Consider the following 20,884-nt stretch of genomic DNA (forward strand, 5'->3'; position numbering starts at 1 on the left):
TATCTTATATAACCATAATGCTATGATCAAAATCAGGAAATTTAACATTGACACATCATCATCATCTAATCTATGGACTCAACTCAAAAGTTTTGATAACCTCCTTCATAGTAATTTTACCACCATCCCCCCTCAGGCCAGGATCCAATGATCACTATGTTATATTTTAGTATAGTATCTCTTTAGTCTTCTTTAATCTGAAACAGTTCCTTAGCCTTTGTCTTTCATGATAATGACATTTATTAAAGGTTTAGGCCAGTTATTTTACAGAATGCCCTCAGTACGGGGTTTATCATGGATGTTCCCTCATGATTACATTGAGGTTATGCATTTTGACAGGCATAATTCTTACGGGATGGTATGTTTTTCTCAGTGAATGACATCAAGAGGCAAATAATGTTAATGCATCCCATTATAGGTGATGTTAACATCAACTATGTGGTTAAGTTGGTAAATACCAAGTCCTGACCCTGTAAAGTTACTATTTTTTCCTTTGTGATTAGTAATTTGTGAAAGGAAACTTCAAGACTATTTAAATATCTTGTTCCTCATCAAGCTTTCACCTGGTAGTTGTTTTAGTATTCATTGATGACTCTTGCCTAAATCAGTTAAAACTATGATTTATGTGTGTATATGTTATTCAGTGGGTTATAATCTACTACTATGGTAATTTTTTTTTTTTTTAATATTTACTTTTGAGACAGAGAGTGAGTAAGTGAGCAGGAGAGGGGCAGAGAGAGAGAGGGAGAGAGAGAATCTCAAGCATGATCCACACTGTCAGTGCAGAGCCCAATGTAGGGCTCGAACTCACAAACCTTGAGATCATGACCTAAGCCGAAATCAAGAGTTGGACACTTAACTGACTGAATAACCCAGGTGCCCCTAATGATCACTTTTTTTAAAGCTCAAATTTGGCAAGTGGAAGCCCCTTCAAACCATGCTGCTCCTTGATATGTCCCATCAATTTTTTTTTTTGCTTTCTGGCATAAGATGTTCATGTTCATCTTGTACTTTCCCTTGATGCACCCTGGAATCAGTTATTTCTCCAAAAAGTCCTGATTCCTTTTCCAAAGAGTCCCGATTCCTTTTAGTTGGAAATGATTTTTAGAAACCAAAGGGTATTCAGTGTCCTTTGCATCTACTCTGACTTGAAAGAAATTAGGATCAGAAACTCCATAGTGTTATGGGGCGCTTGGGTGGCTCAGTCAGTTAAGCATCAGACTTCGGCTCAGGTCATGATCTCAAGGTTCATGAGTTTGAGCCCTGCGTCAGGCTCTGTGCTGACAGCTCAGAGAGCCTGGAGCCTGCTTCGGATCCATGTCTCCCTCTCTCTCTGCCCTTTCCCTACTTGCGCTCTGTCTCTTGCAGAAAAGAAACTCCACAGTGGACACTCAATAAATATTTTCGGAATAAATACACGCAATGAATCAGACAAGATAGAAGGACCCTTGGTTCTTCAAGACTAAACTTAGTTAAATCTGAAGACAGTCAGGAGGCCGAGGCCAGTAAATTACAATGGAAACAAGAAAGATAAATTCTGAGGCAGAGAAGTTATATTTCATCCACTGGAAGAGAGGAGAAAAGGTCCATTTGAGGAGAAAAGTTGTTGAGGAATAAGAGGAATGATAGTTGTGTCATGGTTAGAATGCTTCAGTAAATATAAAGACTGCTAAATACAAAGCACAGAATCCTAATCCTGAAGAAAAGTAAATCTCAGCTTCTCAACAACAGGTTGAGAAGAATGAAACCAGTCTGTTTTTGATAGGAGGGCCATCTATCGCACTAGAAATGAGCTATTATTTAGGAACAATTTTACAAAAGATGAGGAGTTTGGATTTTCCCAAGAATCCTTAGTTCCTACCCCACAAATGTAAAAATCAGCATTACATTTCTGATTACAAAGACCATGAGGTTAATAAATTCAAAGCTATTCAAGTAATCCACAGTCTATAACCTAAAAATCATGGAATTGATTCTAAAGGTTCCCTGTTTTAAGTATAAAGAACATATTTAGACAAAGCCCAGATAAAGACTGAGGTAGATCTGGGGCGCCTGGGTGGCTCAGTCAGTTGAGTGTCCGACTTCAGCTCAGGTCATGATCTCACAGCTTGTGGGTTCGAGCCCCATGTCGCGTTCTGTACTGACAGCTCAGAGCCTGGAGCCTGCTTCGGATTCTGTGTCTCCCTCACTCTCTGCCCCTCCCCCACTGGTGCTCTGTCTCTCTCTCTCTCAAAAATAAATAAACATTAAAAAAAAATTAAAAGAATGAGGTAGATCTATATGGAGGGATATGAAAATATCAAGTTTCTATGTACTGTTTACATGAAGTTTGTTAAAGATAAAAATTTTTTAAACATATGTATTAATACTTGCATTTATATGCACAGAAAAAAACTAAGGATACACCCTGAGTTCACCTAAGGAACAAGAATAAGGAGAAAGAGAAATTTCTTTTTTACTTTTTACGTGATCTGTATCGCTTTAATATTTAAAAAAATATTTTTTTTAATGTTTATTTATTATTGAGAGACAGAGACAGAGCATAAGCATGGGAGGGGCAGAGAGAGGAGGAGACACAGAATCTGAAGCAGGCTCCAGGCTCCGAGCTATCAGCAGAGCCCACAAACTCGGGGCTCAAACCCACAAACCGCGAGATCATGACCTGAGCTGAAGTCGGACGCTCAACCAACTGAGCCACCCAGGTGCCCCTGCTTTAATATTTCCAAGTAAAAACTAAAAGAGAATAAATGTGCTGCTGCTTCCCTTTCTGCCTTCCTCAGACCTACCCATCTTCGACAAATTAAAATTGGATTTCATCCTTTCACCAAAACAGAACCTCCAAGCCAAAATGAAGTGCATCCCAGCTCTATCTATATTTAAAAGCCCATCCTTTAATAATTTATTCAAATACACTTTTTTGTACAAATAGTAGATCCCCAATGAGATAGTCCACAATATGCATGTCTAAAGAGGTCAGAAACATTCTAGGTGGGACAATCTTAAACCACAATTTTTGAAGGAATTCAAACTTAAAAGTTCTTTAATCAAGTTTTCATACTTACCTTTTTTATTGGTTGTGAAGTACTTGGAGTCAGTCATGGTTTTGGATCTTTAATGTGCACCTACAACAAGAGAAAAAAATTCCTTTATCCAAATTATTGATGTCCAGCAAGGAATTCAACTACTTTTAAGAACATTTATAATAATTTCTGTACTCAAAATTGAGTATTTTCTTCCTTACCACCGTTATTGGTGATTCAAGAGATGCAAAGATAATTAAGAATGTAACTCTTGCCTCAAGGAACTGGGGCAAAATAACAGGCTAAATGGAATGGACTGATAATATGAACCTATTATGGCTTTGTAATTTTATCCATAATTATCTCAACACCTCGAAGATCTAAAGCTAGACCTTTTTGTAAATACATCTTCAATTAGGCACTCAAATATTTAAGATAAAAAAAGTTTGTTTTGAAAGATCTCCCAATTACTTTCCATTCAGGAAAATGCGATTTACTCCCTACCTCAAGGGACGTATCCTGAAAACACATATCCTGAAGCAATGTTAAGGTCAAAGTAGAAAGAGAAAACAGTTGTGCCAACCTATTCACTATTACACTTGAGAAAAGGAATCTAAGAAAAAAAAGACTAAATTAATAGGACAATATTCTTTCACAACAAATATCTAGAGGCAAACATGCCTCATGCATGGATTTTTTTAATTACAGTTTTCATATTTCCAACAATCTACACTTAGCCCAAAAGAATAATATTCCAAAAGAATAACATTCTTCAATAATTCTTTTGTATTCCAAAAGAATAATATCACTTTACAGTTAAAAATAAGGCCAGAAAAAAAAAAGAGAGAGAGAAAGAGAGATTTATTCAGTCACTATTGCATACAAAAGAGAACCAGAACTGGCGTTAAAATTTAAAAGATCACGGATCTCAGCCTCAAGTTTAATACTTCTGTTCCAATTCCCAGGAAATTAATCCAGCTGACACATGGTTTTACTAGTAAAACAAAAATGGCATGGACTGGTCACATTTCTCCCTAAATAATGAGACAATGTTTTCTGATTTGAGAAACTCAAGACTTCGTCCAAAGTACTCGGTATCTTTAAATGTATTAAAATTTTCTTTTAATAATATCCCTTCTGCACTCAAAAACATGTATCTTCTTCCTTACCATCATCAACAATACTTACTACCAAATTTAGGACTGATGCCTGGCACCTGCTCATTACTGTCATGCCACAACATGAGTGATCATAATTTGGCAAACTTGAGCAATACCACATATGGCAAACAACAGTAAATATGGATCAGAGAGAAAAGACCTAAGCACTAAACAAATCGATGTAATTAAGGAAAAGGAAAAAGAGCCAAATAAACATGAAATAATGAAAACAGCCTGGCTCAAATTTGATCTCTAAAATGTGCCACTTGAACAACCTAAAGGAAATTAGACTCAGCTGAGATCTTTCCAAGTGGCTATTATTTACAGTCCTGATCCTTATGCAAGAGCGCTATAGGTTGTATCAGAATTTCACTGAATTCCCTTGTTAAAAGACGCAAGCTAGAACTCACAAACATTATAGAATACAGAAATTCCCATTTTAGGGGCACCTGGGTGGCTCAGTCAGTTGAGCGTCTGTCAGTGTGGAGCCTGCTTGGAATTCTCTCTTTACCTCTCTCTGCCCCTCCTCTGCTCATGCTTTCGCGCTTTCTTGCGTGTGCTCTCTCTCAAAATAAGTAAATAAAACTTAAAAAATTGTTTTGAAAAAAAAAAAAGAAATTCCCGTTTTGATAGTTGTTTAAAAAAAAAATTTTTTTTTAACGTTTAATTATTTTTGAGACAGAGAGAGACAGAGCATGAATGGGGGAGGGTCAGAGAGAGAGGGAGACACAGAATCTGAAACAGGCTCCAGGTTCTGAGCGGTCAGCACAGAGCCCGACGCGGGGCTCGAACTCATGGACCACGAGATCATGACCTGAGCCGAAGTCGGACACTCAACCACTGAGCCACCCAGGCGCCCCCCGATAGTTGTTATAATTAAAAATCAACCTGTAACAGGGGCTTGCCTTCTGCAGTATTTTCATAATGCCTTTCTAGAAAAAATTTGAAGAATGTTATAATCATTTAATCCATTTACAATGTACACTAAATTTGAAATGGGCAAATTGAAGAAAGGGAGTCCTTCACATAAAAGACCTGGAATAAATCTGAAATTATCACGTAATAACTTACACATAAAAAGAGAGAAACGGCTATACAGAAACGATCACTAGAGCCTAACAGGAGAGCCATAGCTCAAGGCCATTATGGCTTAAGATGTTACTATGCCTATTAAGTCCAATAAGATCACCAAAACTTAAAACTTGTTTAGGATTTACAAACAAAATCTGCTTGGAATTTTTCATACTGCTTGTTTTTGCTTTTTAACATTTTATTTTTGAGAGAGAGAGAGAGAGAGAGAGACCACTCATGCTAACAGCAGAGAGCCCGCTGCAGGGCTTAAACTCACAAATCATGACGGGAGCCAAAGTCAGATGCTTAACCGACAGAGCCATCCAGGTGCCCCCCCCACCCCCCCACCCCCTCGCCCAGTTTCTTTGAAAAGGGGCACAAAAATTGTTGTTTTCTCAAGATCTCATATTCATATACACATATTAAAAAACAAAAATTTTTTTAAGTAACCTTCTTGCCCAGCCTGGAGCCTACCAAGGGTCTTGAACTCATGACCCTGAGATCAAGAGCTGAGATCAAAAGTTGGCCGCTTAACTCACTGAGCCACCCAGGCACACCAAACATTTTTTTCTTTTTGAGTTTTCCTTATTTATTTTGAGAGACAGTGTGTGACCATGAGCAGGGGAGGGACAGAAAGTGGGAAAGAGAGAATTCCAAGCAGGCTCTGCACTGTCAGCACAGAGCCTGATGTGGGGCTCGATCCCATGACCCATGAGATCACGACCTGAGCTGAGACCAAGAGTCAACGCTCAACCAACTAAGCCACCCAGGTGCCCCACATATTAAATTCTGAACAGTTTTTTTTTTTTTTTCAACGTTTTTTATTTTATTTTTGGGACAGAGAGAGACAGAGCATGAACAGGGGAGGGGCAGAGAGAGAGGGAGACACAGAATCGGAAACAGGCTCCAGGCTCCGAGCCATCAGCCTGGAGCCTGACGCGGGGCTCGAACTCACGGACCGCGAGATCGTGACCTGGCTGAAGTCGGACGCTTAACCGACTGCGCCACCCTGGCGCCCCTAATTCTGAACAGTTTTAACCACAGTCTGTTAAACATAAAACTAACCTAGTCTGAAGTTCTACCTTTATTAATGACGCACACATTTAACTACCTCCCTTAAATTTCATTGTCAAGGAATATATTTCCCTATTCGTTGTGAGCACTGTGTTCTTAACTAGAGAATAACATACCCACCCACAAAATTTCAGGGAAGAGAGTCAAGTAATCTTAGATCCTAAATTAAGAATCTCTGCTCTTAAAGAAAGGAAAAACCTATCACTCTTAGTTCCTGCTGTTGGAAAAAACAGTAATGAAACATCTCTTACCCATACTGGCAGGGACACATTGTATTAAGTCAGTTCCTGCCTTAAGCCAAAAGAAAACTCCAAGAAAAATGAAAATAGTCTAAACAAAAACAAGTGGAAAGAGGTGGTAGTTGCACAACACTGGGATTGTACTACATGTCACTATTCACTTTAAAATGGTTAATTTTGTTATGTGAATTACACTTCAAAAAAATTACATATGTATTTTTTAAAGGAGATAATCACAAGCCAGGGATGAACATAAGCAGATTCTCCAAAATACAAGATGGTGAAAAACGAAGCCTGCATTAGAAGCCAAAGAAAAAGAAGCCAAGATAGAGCTGAAAAAAATAGGGAAAAAAAATCAAATATTCACCGAAGAGCCTCAAAAACCAAGCTCTTCCCGAAAAAAAAACAAAAAAAAAAACAAAAAAAAACCTTTTTTTTGTTCCTACAGGAGAACTCCAGGAAAAAGCAAAGGCATTATGGAGTTTGAACTCACACTACCTTTCCACCAGATCAAACTCCACAAGTCACTGACTGTTCTGAAGGCCTGTGGTTTGGCCTAGGGATATTGCTGAACAACGAAGCTATCACAGGGAAAGCACACAACCATTCTTACTTGACCTAGCCTGGAGTGTGGTGTCACTGCATTTCAGAGAAAGCTTCCCTGCACAGGATTACATATCTGGATTTAACATAACCTAGTTTCTCCCAAATATAGGTTGTGAAAGACCCTTCTCTTTTTTTTTTTTTTTAACGTTTATTTATTATTGAGAGACAGAGCACGAGCAGAGGAGGAGCAGAGAGAGAGGGAGACACAGAATCCGAAGCAGGCTCCAGGCTCCGAGCTGTCAGCAAAGAGCCCGACTCACGAACTGTGAGATCATGACCTGAGCCGAAGTCGGTCGCTTAACCGACTGAGCCACCCAGGTGCCCCAAGACCCTTCTCTTCTATTCCTCCCTCCTTACAGTCCCCCTAAAGAAAGTAAGGCCAGAAAAAAATTAATAGGGTCTCAATTTCAAATGGCTCTCTGGGAAATGGCAGCTAACTTAGACTTGGTGAGGCCACTAAGTCCCTTCTTTTCACACAGAGCTGGGCTTTACAGTTTGGTGCTCACAGCAAAAAAAACGGCAGGAGTTAACCTAATTATAGAGCAGAAAGGCCATTCGGCCATCTTTTATTACAAGTGTGAAAGGTGCTGAGATATTTCAATGTCTCAATAATCAGAAATTTCAATGCAAAGATAATAGTGTCTTCCATTATCATTTAGCTCATAAGAAATCATAAGACATCTAATTACAATAGACACAAGATGTGACTTCTACTTAAATACGTCAGACTACCAGTACGCCTGGGTAGCTCAGTCAGCTGAGCATCAGACTTTGGCTCAGGTCGTGATCTCACTCCTGGTTTGTGAGTTCGAGTCCTATATCGGACTTGCTGTCAGCGTGGAGGCCACGTTGGACCCTCTGCCCCCTCTCTCTCTCTCTGCCCCTCCCCCACTCTCTCTCAAAAATAAACATTAAAAAAATGTCAGACTACAAAGTAATGTGTTAATATTATACAGTAAGAAGTTCAAAAGGTTTACATCCAATTCTTTTTTTTAAGATTTTATTTTTTTTAAGTAATCTCTACACCCAGCATGGGGCAAGAGTAGCATGCCCTACTGAAGCCTGCCAGGCCCCCCTTTACATCCGATTCTTAACTGAAATACCAAAACTCTGGAAAATTTAAGCCTAGAAGTAAAGAAAGAAGTAAAGGAGAACGTATCATATCTAATTCACTCCTTGTCCAGCTTGGGTCAAATCCGTGCATAAAATGTAATATTTTAAAATATGGATAGTGGGGTGCCTGGGTGGCTCAGTTGGTTAAGCGTCCGACTTTTGATTTCAGCTCAGGCCATGATCTCACGGTTTGTGAGTTTGAGCCCCACATCAGGCTCCACCACTGCGGAGGCTGCTTGGGATTCTCTGTCTCCCTCTCTCTATCTCAAAATACATAAATAACTTAAAAAAAAAAAAAAAACCACACCTTTTTTTGAATAAATTAAAAAATAAAATAAAATATAGATGTTTAAGGGGAAAAAAAGATGGAAGAACTGGGCTTTCTTGAGTCTGTCTCTTAATTCACAGAATGTTAGCTTTGTGTTAATTTTACCACCCAACTTCCAGCGAGGCTGTCCGCAGAACACGCTATCCTTTTACTTCGCTGGGTGTTTAAACTGTCAAAATACCTGCAAACAGTTCTCACCTTACCACCACGCTTAGTCATCATTGGAATGTGTTACACGTTTTCTTGTACAGCTGCATCTCCTTCATCTGCTGCTTTCTATTATTTTATAAGTGTACCCTGAGGCTAAGCAATACAGGCATACCAAGCAGGTAATTAGTCACTTAAATTGTTCCTCATTGAGACCACCCTCGTGGTCATACGGCCTTTTCTAAACTTACTGTGCTTTACTTCTTATAAACCACAATGATTAACAGTTTCTGGCATCTAAGACACACTTCTTTTAAAAATCCGTTTAATGAAGCAGCAACACTTTATGTGCTCAGCTCCATAATGAAACAGCCAGGTGAGATCATTAACATCCCCGCCGCCCCCCACCCCCATAGAAGACTGCTCCTAAAACAAACAGCGTGAATAAATTCTTTCGATTCAAAGAATATGGAAATAACAGGCTGTTCCAGTTTCTTTACCTCTGACTTAATCTACAGCCTTTCTCAAACCAGATCATTCCTGCTAAGCCCAGAAAGAAAAAATTCGGGGCTAAGATTTATCCCTACTTGCTTCCCCCACCTCACATCGGGTCTGAACGTTTCTCCTCCCTTCCCCCCAAGTGTCAGGAATTCCTCTTCTGCCCCAGGTGGTCAGGATTCTAGGGATATGTTCCTCCATTACAAGGTGGGAGAGAGGTGTCGCTTATCCTCACATTACGGGAGACGGGAGAGGTTCGCCCATCAATGGACAAACCTGTGGGGGAATCCCTTTCCCCTTCTGCTAAGCTGGACACGTCCCACCTCTGAGTGAAAGACGCCAAGCGGGGAGGAAGGAAGGTTCTCCCCTTTGGCCTCCAGCCTCTACCGGCCACACCCCTGGCCTCTGGCCCCAACCCCCCGACCTCGAACGTATCTTCCCTCAGGTGCCCCCCAACTCCCAGCGGCCACACCCGAGGATTCCCTCGCCCCGCCAGAGCGGTGGAGTCCCTTTCTCCAACCCTCTTCCTCACAACGGTCACACCCGACGGCTCACTTCGTACTCAACGGTCACGCTCCTAGGATTTCCTCTTCCCCCCGCCAGTGTCCAAGTCAACCTGGGGTCTCCCCCCAGCAGTGACGGACGCACCCCGAAGTTAGCCGCCTTGAACTCACCGGAGGCAAGGGCGGGGGTGGCGGCAGCAGCCAGAGAGCACGGCCCGAGTGGTGTTGTAATGGTTTCCTGCACGTCACGACTCCTTCTCCAGGTCTAAGCCACTGCGCAAAACCCACTTTGCCAGAGACAAAGATGGTGGACAGGAAACTCTGACGTCAGAGAACCTCGCCGCGCACCGTCATCCCCGCGCGCGGCAGAACCAGTAAAGCGGCGAGCTCTGTCGCCTTGGAGACGGACAGGCTTTCCCCGGAGACTGGATACTGGACCCAAGAGGGAGTTCAGTGGCTATACAGAGGGATGTATTAAACTGTCGTTCTCTGGATTTGTTTCCTCGCACAGTTCTCTAAAAACTCTCCTATAGAAAGGGTGAAATATCCTGTTGGAAAACAGGATGAGATGGCATCGGATCTGAATTTCTGATTTCAAACCCCTGCCTTGAGAATGACTGGGAAAGTTCCTTAATGTCTCCTTAACCTTAGTCTTGTCTGTAAAAAGGAGCCAACAATCTATCTCTTCCTGGCTTGGGAAGTTTCAGTGGGATAAAGTAGGTAAAGCACCTGGCTTGTAATAGGAGTGCTTACACAATAGTAAGTTACTTTTGGAAACCGAGACCTAGAAATCTCTGTACCTGTTTCTTAATTTTGCTGTGAACCTAAAACTGCTTCAAAAATAGTAAGTCTTTAATTTTTTTAAATGTGGAGAGTGAGAGTGCCTGGCGCAGTAGCTGAGGAAACCAAAATGCAAAGGAGACTGCGAAGTAGAAAAGGAGAAGGAAAAGCTGGTGGCTATAACTTTTTAGGATGTTTTTAGAGTTCTATGAAAGTAGGAACATACTAACCTATTCGCTCTTCTATCTCTGCGACCTAGCCCCCCTCCCCTCTCCAAAATTTGTTGAATGTGTAAATGTATGAATGATCAACAGTATCACTTGCTAGAGAGAGGAGGAGGAAGGACTGAAAAGCGTCCAAGGATTTAGCAATGTAAAGGTCATCATTGCTGGGACCGTCAGTAGAAACAGAAGGCAAAATCCATGCTGCAGAAGTTTGAGGATAATGGAGGTGAGGAAATGAAAACAGGAGTTACAAATAACTCCATAAGAAAATGTGGCTGAAAAGAGAAGATATATAGGATATTGGAAAGAGAGAATAGTGAGGATTTTTTTAAGTTCCATATTGATACATTTTATTTTATTTTATTTTATTTTATTTTATTTTTTTATTAATATATGAAATTTATTGTCAAATTGGTTTCCATACGACACCCAGTGCTCATCCCAAAAGGTGCCCTCCTCAATACCCATCACCCACCCTCCCCTCCCTCCCACCCCCCATCAACCCTCAGTTTGTTCTCAGTTTTTTTTTTAATATATGAAATTTATTGTCAAATTGGTTTCCATACAACACCCAGTGCTCATCCCAAAAGGAGCCCTCCTCAATACCCATCACCCACCCTCCCCTCCCTCCCACCCCCCATCAACCCTCAGTTTGTTCTCAGTTTTTAACAGTCTCTTATGCTTTGGCTCTCTCCCACTCTAACCTCTTTTTTTTTTTTTTTTTTTCCCTTCCCCTCCCCCATGGGTTTCTGTTAAGTTTCTCAGGATCCACATAAGAGTGAAACCATATGGTATCTGTCTTTCTCTGTATGGCTTATTTCACTTAGCATCACACTCTCCAGTTCCATCCACGTTGCTACAAAAGGCCATATTTCATTCTTTCTCATTGCCACGTAGTATTCCATTGTGTATATAAACCACAATTTCTTTATCCATTCATCAGCTGATGGACATTTAGGCTCTTTCCATAATTTGGCTATTGTTGAGAGTGCTGCTATAAACATTGGGGTACAAGTGCCCCTATGCATCAGGACTCCTGTATCCCTTGGATAAATTCCTAGCAGTGCTATTGCTGGGTCATAGGGTAGGTCTATTTTTAATTTTCTGAGGAACCTCCACACTGCTTTCCAGAGCGGCTGCACCAATTTGCATTCCCACCAACAGTGCAAGAGGGTTCCCGCTTCTCCACATCCTCTCCAGCATCTATAGTCTCCTGATTTGTTCATTTTGGCCACTCTGACTGGCGTGAGGTGATATCTGAGTGTGGTTTTGATTTGTATTTCCCTGATGAGGAGCGACGTTGAGCATCTTTTCATGTGCCTGTTGGCCATCCAGATGTCTTCTTTAGAGAAGTGTCTATTCATGTTTTCTGCCCATTTCTTCACTGGGTTATTTGTTTTTCGGGTGTGGAGTTTGGTGAGCTCTTTATAGATTTTGGATACTAGCCCTTTGTCCGATATGTCATTTGCAAATTGATACATTTTCTTTACACTATTTTTAGCAATACCATGAGTTCAATGATCTTTCCTACCCATAGGACTTCAAAATCTCTATCTCTAGCCTTGACCTTTTCCCAACTTTTCACCACCAAATTGCCAAACACACTTATGGAAAATTCTATATTTATGGCCCACCCAAATTAAGCAAATCATGGGATGAGGGTTGCTGTAAAACCTGGTTCCAGTTACAACTCCCAGAAATCAGAGGTGGATTCATAACGAAGCCACCAGAAAAATCTTAGAGACTTTGATTCATATGCCTCTTCTATTCAAAACCTTTCAACAGCTCCTTTATGCTTAATATGTCCAAAACCTATCCTTCCCCCAGTTCCCCGAAGCTCTATGCTCTTTAGTTTTCTCATCTATAAAATGGGGAGATAGTAATATTTAATCAAAATATTGTTATAAGGATGAAGGGAATTAATATATGTAAAGCACTTAGAACTATGGCTGCACATACTATGTATGTATTTGCTGCGTGATTATCTCGATAAATTACACTACATTCCTCAAGCCAGAAACCTGGGGTCATCCTTGATTTCTCTCTCCTTTAATTGTCACATCCAATCCATCTCCAAGTTGTCAATCTACCTTCAAAATAAATCTTTAATTCATCCAATCCCCTCTATTCCACCTCATTAATACAAGCCACCATCACCTCTTGCCTGGAATACTAGAAACCTCAACTTTTCTCCCAACCATTATCCACACAGCAGCCAGTTTTTGTTTTTGTTTTTTTTTAAGTTTACTTGTTTTCGAGAGACAGAGACAGAGTGCAAGCAGGCGAGGGACAGAGAGAGAGGGAGACACAGAATCTGAAGCAGGCTTCAGGCTCTGAGCTGTCAGCACAGAGCCCGACGTGGGGCTGGAACTCATGAACTGTGAGATTATGACTTGAGCTGAAGTTGGACGCTTAACTGACTGAGCCACCCAAGTGCCCTTAGATTTTAATTGCACTTATTTTGAAGTATAACAAACATTTTATAAAAAGTGCACACATTATAAATGTAAAGCTCGGATGAATTTTCATAAAGTAAACATAAGCACATAACCATTACAGGGTCATCTTAAAAATACAAATCTCATCGTGATTCTGGCATTCTTCCATGAATTCCCATTGCACTTGGGCTAAAATCCAGTCTCTTTCTCATGGCCAGAGTCATTGCATGGTTTGGCCTCTACCTCTCTAACATCATTTTATGCCTTTCAGTTACTCTTCATTTTTCCTTTTGCTAGCTATTGCAGCCCTCAAATATGCTAAACTCTTTCCCATCCTAGGGCCTTCACAAATACCGCTCCTTCTACCTAATACTACCCCCTCCTCCCACAACTCCTCACATGGCTGGCTCATAATTTAGGTCTTGGTTTAATTGCAATCTCCTCAGAAAGGCACTCTGTTTACCCATTCTAGAAGGTTCTGCACTCCCAGCCCACACCACCACACCATCCCAGCCCTCTCATTCTATTTACAAATTGTATCTTAATTTATTTATTATCTCCCTCCTCGACTAGACTGTAAATTCCATGAAGGCAGATACAATTTGTTTTTATTACTACTTTATACCCATCACCCAACATAACGCCTGACACATAAAAGTTACTCAGTATTGGGCACCTGGCTGGCTCAGTCGGTTAAGCATCCGACTCTTGATTTTGGCTCAGGTCACGATCTCACTGTTCGTGAGTTTGAGCCCCACATCGGGCTCTGTGCGGACAGTGCGTGGAGCCTGCTTGTTATTGTCTTCCTCTCTCTGCCCCTCCCTTCTTGCTCTCTGTATCTCTCAAAATAAATACAAATAAACTTTAAAGTTACTCAATATTTATTAAATAAATTACCATCCACAGGCAGAGTACTAAAACTAGCATTTAAGACCTTCCATAATCCGTCTAAATCTATTTTCAACATACTCTCTACTATTCCTATTTGTGCCTCTACAGTTAAAGCAAGCAACAATTTGTTCCTCCTATCCACTCCATGCTGCTCCCTTAGCCTCAAAAGTTCTGTCACTACTACTAATACTTGCCCCAAATGTACTTATCTTTTGAGGTCCACCTGATTCATAAAACTTTCTCAGTGGACATCTGTTATGATATGAGGTACAGAATGTACCAGGTTACATCATTGCATTAAAGAGCAACTGGCAAAGGGAAGTGGAAATAAAATATGAGGTTAGAAACAATGTTCTTGCCTTTGGTTATGCAGGCCAATAAGGGTGTTCTGTTTAAACTGGTTAGCAGTGTGTATTCCTCCCAGCTGATAGTTATCTCTTCCTCTAAACTCACGTCATATTAGCCTGTCTGATGGCTCTGAATACCTCTTCACATAAGTGCACTTTTTATGTGTCTTATCTATTATTACATTATAAACATGAGGGCGGGATTTATGATGAGGTGGTTATTTGTTGGCTGTAATAATTGACACTAACTATTTTTGACTGCCTTTTCCTTGTGCAATTTCAATTTACTTTTGGGGTATTTTCAAAGACCGTTAATCAAGATGTCTTGCCCTCTTCCCTGAAACAGAGTAGAGAAGACATCTGAACTAAGGTAGGGCAATACAATTTGCATTCTAAGTACAGTGGCAGAAATTTGTTGAAGCTCATTCATTTTAACAATGCTGCCTGGGTGAGACTTTACTAATTCTTGCTAGAGACATCCAATAGGACTGTAGTTCCTGTCCTTTTAGAGCTGGCTTTCCTCATTTTGTTAACTACTCTATATATTTCCAATATTTTTTTTAGTTTAAATAGTGGCCTATTTCTTTTGCTAGTAACCAAAGAACCCTAAAATTGATACAAATGTTTAACCAATTTCCCACTTGTCATAGTAGATGCCATCTCAACTTTGTCTTTTTGTTGTTTAATTAAGAAAAGCCTGCATATGGGTCGCCTGGGTGGCTCAGTCAGTTAAGCACCTGACTCTTGATTTTGGCTCGAGACATGATCTCTTGGTTCGTGAGATTGAGCCCTGCTTCGGCCTCTGTGCTAAAAGTGTGGAGCCTACTTGGGATTCTCTCTCTGCCTCCCTCTCTTTCAAAATAAACAAACTTAAAAGAAAAGAAAAAAGAGAAGCCTGCAAATAAGGGCTACCATTGTTAGAACACCTAATACGTTTCGGGTGCTTTATACAGATACATTATCTCTAGTCCTTAAAATTCCCTAAAGTAAAATATCTTGTATCAATGTGATTTTCGCTGGCAGGTTATTTGGTGGAGTAAAAAAAAACCTTTTAGAACTATAATTAAGGTTAACTTGCAAGATTTTATTGAAACAATTAAACCCAAATCTTGTTTTTGAGAGTTCTCATTATGCAAACCAATTATCTTTATACCACAAGGTCCTCTAAAGCAGTGAATACATTCTATTCCTATCTATTTAGCACAGAAGTGGGGAGGGGTTGAAGAAAGAGGAATGGTTAAACGTGAAAAAGCAACTCAAGAGAGGGTAAGTTGCATATGATGTAAAGCCCTTTGCTAATTGTAAATTACACTAAGTTTGGTATACAGTGAAAAGTACCATCTTCCAAGCGTCTCCAGTTGATTCTAGTTACAACTCATCAGGATTCCTCTTAGTCCTGTATTCACATCGCTGTGACACATCCAACTGTATAGGAGAGTAGGAACCATTTTCATCAAGTGTGGCAAGTGCCTAGTTATGCTTGAACGTAACTACGCCTACAAGACAGTTAATCTACCGGCTAGAATGGAAAGTGACCGTTCCAAGTTCGGAGGAACATCAGGAACCTTTCTCATTCTCATCTTTTTTCTTTTTTTTTTTTTAAATTAGCGGCAATAAGGCTAAAGACTTCTATCTCCAGCTGCAAATCCCTCCTGGGAGGGCCGACTATAAATTAATCACCACGCCCGGCGCACACAGAGAGAACTTCCGTGTGTCCACTTTCCCATTCGTCCCCCCACCCTTCACTAAATCGCCCAAGGGAACACAGGCCTCAGCAGCAGGCTCGGGCTCCTGGCTCTGGGTGCCAGACGTCGCGCGGCGCCCCAAACACCTTTCCAAAAAGACCTCTGCAGAGAGATTCAGAGGTGTGGCTTCCCATCGGGGATGCGATGCAAACCTAGCTAAGAAAAGTAAATCGAGCTGAGAATCCAACTCCAAGCCAGACCTCCCCAAATCACTTCTTTAATTTCAGCGGGAGCGGAAGCGGAAGCGGAAGCTCCGGTGGGGTGATAGAGTTTGCTCGTTCCGGTTTCCGGGCCACGTTCGGGGCTAGAGCGCCTCCCGTCCGCCAGCCATCCCAGTCCCCAGCGGCTTCTATTTCCGGGTGCGGCTCCTGTCATAAAGCGGGGGCCTCTCTACAAACGTGGAATCGTGGGTCCTTCGCGCCTCGCCGGGGGTCAGCGCGCAAGGACGGTCCCTGGCGGGGGTACTTCGCAGCCAACGGCTGGAGCCGGTCTTCGCGTACCGAGTCCGCACTGGCACCTCTAACCCCTCAGAGCTAGCTGGCTCTTGAGCCCTCACGAGTTAGAGTCCCTGATTCGCAGCCTCCAGGGCTGCAGCTCCAGAAGATATCACTCCTTCGCCTATCCCTGTCCCCATAGGCATGCTTTGCCCTGTGAGGTACAGCATTTGACAAGTCACCCCTACCCCACACACCACTTCCACCCGCGTCTGCCTTAACTTCGTTCTTAACCTCCTTAGTTTGAGACCCCTCCCTTCTGCCTCCAGAAGAGGTCTTTTTCCCCCACTTCCGTGAAAGAGGAGTTTTGGGTCTCTTGCAGAAAGATTACCTTTAAGACTGAGCACCCATTTGATAACGAAAACAAGTTCATGCTTAGTAAAGAGTTTGTGGGCAAAGTGAAACCCAGTGCCCACGGGAAATTATGGCTGAGCACGGGGCTCACATCACAACTGCTTCTGTGGTGGATGACCAGCCATCCATCTTTGAGGTGGTAGCACAGGAGAGTTTAATGACAGCAGTGAGACCTGCTCTTCAGCATGTGGTCAAGGTAAGGTGTCAATTCTCTGAGAGTTTTTAGGATCTGGGTAAAAACCAAACCAATAATTATAATTCACATCCTATGGTTTAACGGTTATTGAGTCCATGTTATGTGTAGGGCCCTGTACTGAATAACCCAGCACTTCAGGGAGGATAGGGCAGACCCCAAAAGAAGTGCTCATTTAAGCCTAAAGTATAGAATTTAGAAGAAAAAAGGGGAAATGCAAATACAATGCATAGTAATTGTGAAATGGAATGAATTTCATTTTATTAATTTACTTTGCTTTAGGTTCTTGCAGAATCCAATCCTGCCCACTATGGCTTCTTTTGGAGGTGGTTTGATGAAATCTTCACCCTGCTAGATCTTCTGCTCCAGCAGCATTATTTGTCCAAAACCAGTGCCTCATTCTCTGAAAATTTTTATGGCTTAAAGCGCATTGTAATGGAGGACACACACAAGCTTCAGAGGTTGGCCAGTTCTGGTCTCCCAAAGCAGCAGCTTTGGAAGTCAATTATGTTCCTGGTTCTTCTTCCCTACCTGAAAGTGAAGCTAGAGAAGCTGGTTTCTAGCCTGAGAGAAGAGGATGAATATTCTATTCATCCCCCTTCTTCCCGTTGGAAACAGTTTTATAGAGCCTTCCTGGCAGCCTACCCATTTGTTAACATGGCATGGGAAGGCTGGTTTTTTGTACAACAACTTCGATACATCCTAGGAAAGGCTCAGCATCACTCACCACTGCTGAGGCTGGCTGGTGTTCGGTTAGGTCGACTTACAGTTCAGGATATACAAGCTCTGGAGCACAGACCAGCTGAAGTCAGCATGATGCAGCAACCAGCCAAGAGGTAAGGCTTTAACATTCCCCCAAATATTTCATTAACATATTCTAAAATCAGAACCAATTTTATTAAATCCACCTTCCTCGGTTCACTTTGAGGTATTTTGTAAACGCAGAAAAATTCTCGTGTCCATAGAACAAGAGTGGTAAACTTCCTGGTAAACTTCCTCATCACACTAGCTACATTTTTTTTTTTCAACGTTTTTTATTTATTTTTGGGACAGAGAGAGACAGCATGAACGGGGGAGGGGCAGAGAGGGAGGGAGACACAGAATCGGAAACAGGCTCCAAGCCATCAGCCTAGAGCCTGACGCGGGGCTCGAACTCACGGACCGCGAGATCGTGACCTGAGCCGAAGTCGGACGCTTAACCGACTGAGCCACCCAGGCGCCCCACACACTAGCTACATTTTTGTGCATGCTTGCTGCGTGCGTCAGGCCCTGTGCTAGGTGTTTGCTTTACGTACGTTACCTCAATCCTCATCACAACTGAATGAAATAAATTCATTGTTCCATTTAACAGCTGAGGAAACTGAGCCCTGATACTGAAGTCCTTTGCCAAGGCCACATGGCTGGAAGGTGGCAGAACTGAGATCCAAGCCTGATCAACAGTTCTCAAGACTGTGTCTTAACCACAATGCTATACTGCTTCTAGTTAGTGTTTGTGGTGTCCTACAAGTTCATATTCCTCAATATTGCTAAGTTATTTTTTGTTAAGAGCGTTGTTCCTTTTTCTGGATATACTACCTTACACACAATCTATATAATCAGTCTAATTTCTTTCTTAAAACACAAAAACAAAGAAGACCCTAGTCATTAAATACAAAGTTTAGCTCCTATACTCCCAAAAGACTGTAGGTCAGAAAAAAGAAATCATTTAGAACAGATACTAAGGAGACAGTGCCAATCTAGCAACTATTGAATCCCCAAACTGAATCGGTGATTCTGATGAAGAGTATAAGAACTATAATTTTAGTACCCATTCTGTGATGATACCTACATAAGCAGTTTCTCCTTTTGTCTCCTCGTTCTGTTCTCCCACCAGTGTTGGTGAGAAGATAAAGTCAGCTCTGAAGAAAGCTGTGGGAGGTGCTGCCTTATCCCTCTCTACTGGCCTTTCTGTGGGAGTATTCTTTCTGCAATTCCTTGAGTGGTGGTACTCATCTGAAAATCAAGAAACCGTCAAATCGCTGACTGCCCTACCTACTCCGCCACCACCTGTACACCTGGACTACAATTCTGATTCTCCTCTGTTACCCAAAATGAAGACTGTGTGCCCACTGTGTCGTAAAACCCGGGTGAATGATACTGTTCTTGCCACCTCTGGCTATGTGTTTTGTTATCGCTGTGTGTTTAATTATGTCAGGAGTCACCAAGCTTGTCCCATAACAGGTTATCCAACAGAAGTACAACATCTAATTAAACTGTACTCCCCTGAGAACTGAAAGGGATTAGCATTTTATCTCACAACAAAATTACTGCACTATAAGGCCACAGGACTGATTTTCAGCACAGTATGTAGCATCGTTTGATACTTCTCATCCTCCACTCATAATTATATGGACTTTAAATAACTAGAGTTGACCCCTGAACATGTGTTCACCGGCCCCCCACATATAACTTTTGAATCCCCCAAAACTGAACTACTAATAGCCTACTGTTGACCCAAAGCCTCACAAATAAATAGTCAATTAACACACATTTTGTATGTTAGATGTATTATATACCGTATTCTTGCAGTAAAATAAGATAGGGAAAATACTAAGATTAAGAGAAAGTACCTTTATACTGTACTTTTTTGGGGGTGCCTGGGTGGCTCAGTCGGTTGAGCATCCGACTGCAGCTCAGGTCATGATCTCGCAGTTTGTGAGTTCCAGCCCCGCATCGGGCTCTGTGCTGACAGCTCAGAACCTGGAGCCTGCTTCAGATTCTGTGTCTCCCTCTCTCCCTGCCCCTTCCCTGCTCATGCTCTGTCTCTGAGAAATGAATAAAAGTTAAAAAAAAATTTATACTTTTTACAGTACTGTAAGAAATCCGAATATAAGTAGACCTACACAGTTCAAATTTGTGTTGTTCAAGGGTCAACTGTATATGGATTTCTTTAAAAAGATGTATCCATTGATCTTAACCTTTTAACTTGCTCTCTAGATTCCTACTTAGAGTTTACAAAGCTGGTTAGAATGAGAATCAGGACTGACAGGAGACATGAAGGTCAATGTACAGGACGTGGATAAAAGGGGATAGTTAGTACAGAAGCTTTTCCTTGAAGAACAAGAGGTATAGAAGCTCTCAGGAAAAACCCAAGTTAGACCTCATAAAGTGGGTAGTGAATAGGTAGCAGCCTTCTTCTTGAGAAAAGAAAGTATTTATCTGCCTATGAAGAAGATATTTTATCAGTTTGCAAACAATGTGAAACATAGACCTGCTCTTTATAGACATACTTAGAAACACTTTAGAAGAACAAAAAGCGCCTTCCATATACTGTGATCCACTTAACACCTGTTATAGTTTATCAACTTTTAAAGAAGATCCCTTAATGAGCCATACAGATGGGAAACTGGTTAAAGAAAAGTAGGGGTTGAGTGTATATTGTTGTCTGAAGATTTCAGTGTGAAAGCAAATCTAATTAATTAAGAGATGAACTAAAATACTGATCTAACTTTGTGCAAAAGAATCTTTTAATAAGCTCTTTCTTCTTGCTGTTAAGAGTCTGCAAAATGGGCACAAATTATTCTGGCTATTAGTAAGTTTCTGTGAAATGCTGAAACAAATTTTAAGAATAAATGTTTTTGGCAAAGAGCTGTTCCAAGTTGTCATGATTATGTGGAAAC

General features: G+C 41.3%; 2 protein-coding genes across 5 annotated transcripts in view; one reads left to right on the forward strand and one right to left on the reverse strand.

Annotated features, from left to right (window-relative positions):
• AP2B1 (adaptor related protein complex 2 subunit beta 1) overlaps nt 1-10,115 on the reverse strand; it is a 127,091-nt gene extending 116,976 nt beyond the window's left edge. For 3 of the 4 annotated variants that reach the window (XM_019423967.2, XM_019423965.2, XM_019423968.2), the window contains exons 1-2: nt 9,931-10,115; nt 3,063-3,122 (exon numbers count right to left, since the gene is read on the reverse strand). In XM_019423967.2, coding sequence (XP_019279512.1) covers nt 3,063-3,099 — 37 coding nt within the window. In that variant the 5' untranslated portion in view covers nt 3,100-3,122; nt 9,931-10,115. Of the gene's footprint in view, nt 1-3,062; nt 3,123-9,811; nt 9,878-9,930 lie in introns of those variants that run through there. The other variant, XM_019423966.2, reaches the window with a different exon arrangement.
• A 6,367-nt stretch (nt 10,116-16,482) lies between these two features.
• On the forward strand, nt 16,483-20,852 carry PEX12 (peroxisomal biogenesis factor 12). The gene is made up of 3 exons (XM_019423969.2): nt 16,483-17,228; nt 17,508-18,061; nt 19,099-20,852. The coding sequence occupies exons 1-3, from the start codon at nt 17,103-17,105 to the stop codon at nt 19,496-19,498; spliced, it is 1,080 nt and encodes a 359-aa protein (XP_019279514.1). The 5' UTR covers nt 16,483-17,102; the 3' UTR covers nt 19,499-20,852.
• The last annotated feature ends 32 nt before the right edge of the window (nt 20,853-20,884 follow it).

This window comes from Panthera pardus, unplaced genomic scaffold (genome assembly GCF_024362965.1).
Source record: "Panthera pardus isolate Hobbes unplaced genomic scaffold, ASM2436296v1 HiC_scaffold_3, whole genome shotgun sequence".
NCBI classification, from domain to species: Eukaryota; Metazoa; Chordata; class Mammalia; order Carnivora; family Felidae; genus Panthera; species Panthera pardus.

Excerpts from the sequence above, each read along its gene's own strand:
- PEX12 (XM_019423969.2), top strand. The coding sequence starts at position 17,103 with ATGGCTGAGCACGGGGCTCACATCACAACTGCTTCTGTGGTGGATGAC. Across the intron at positions 17,229-17,507 it reads CTCTTCAGCATGTGGTCAAG|GTTCTTGCAGAATCCAATCC; the intron begins GTAAGGTGTCAA and ends ACTTTGCTTTAG. Across the intron at positions 18,062-19,098 it reads ATGCAGCAACCAGCCAAGAG|TGTTGGTGAGAAGATAAAGT; the intron begins GTAAGGCTTTAA and ends TTCTCCCACCAG.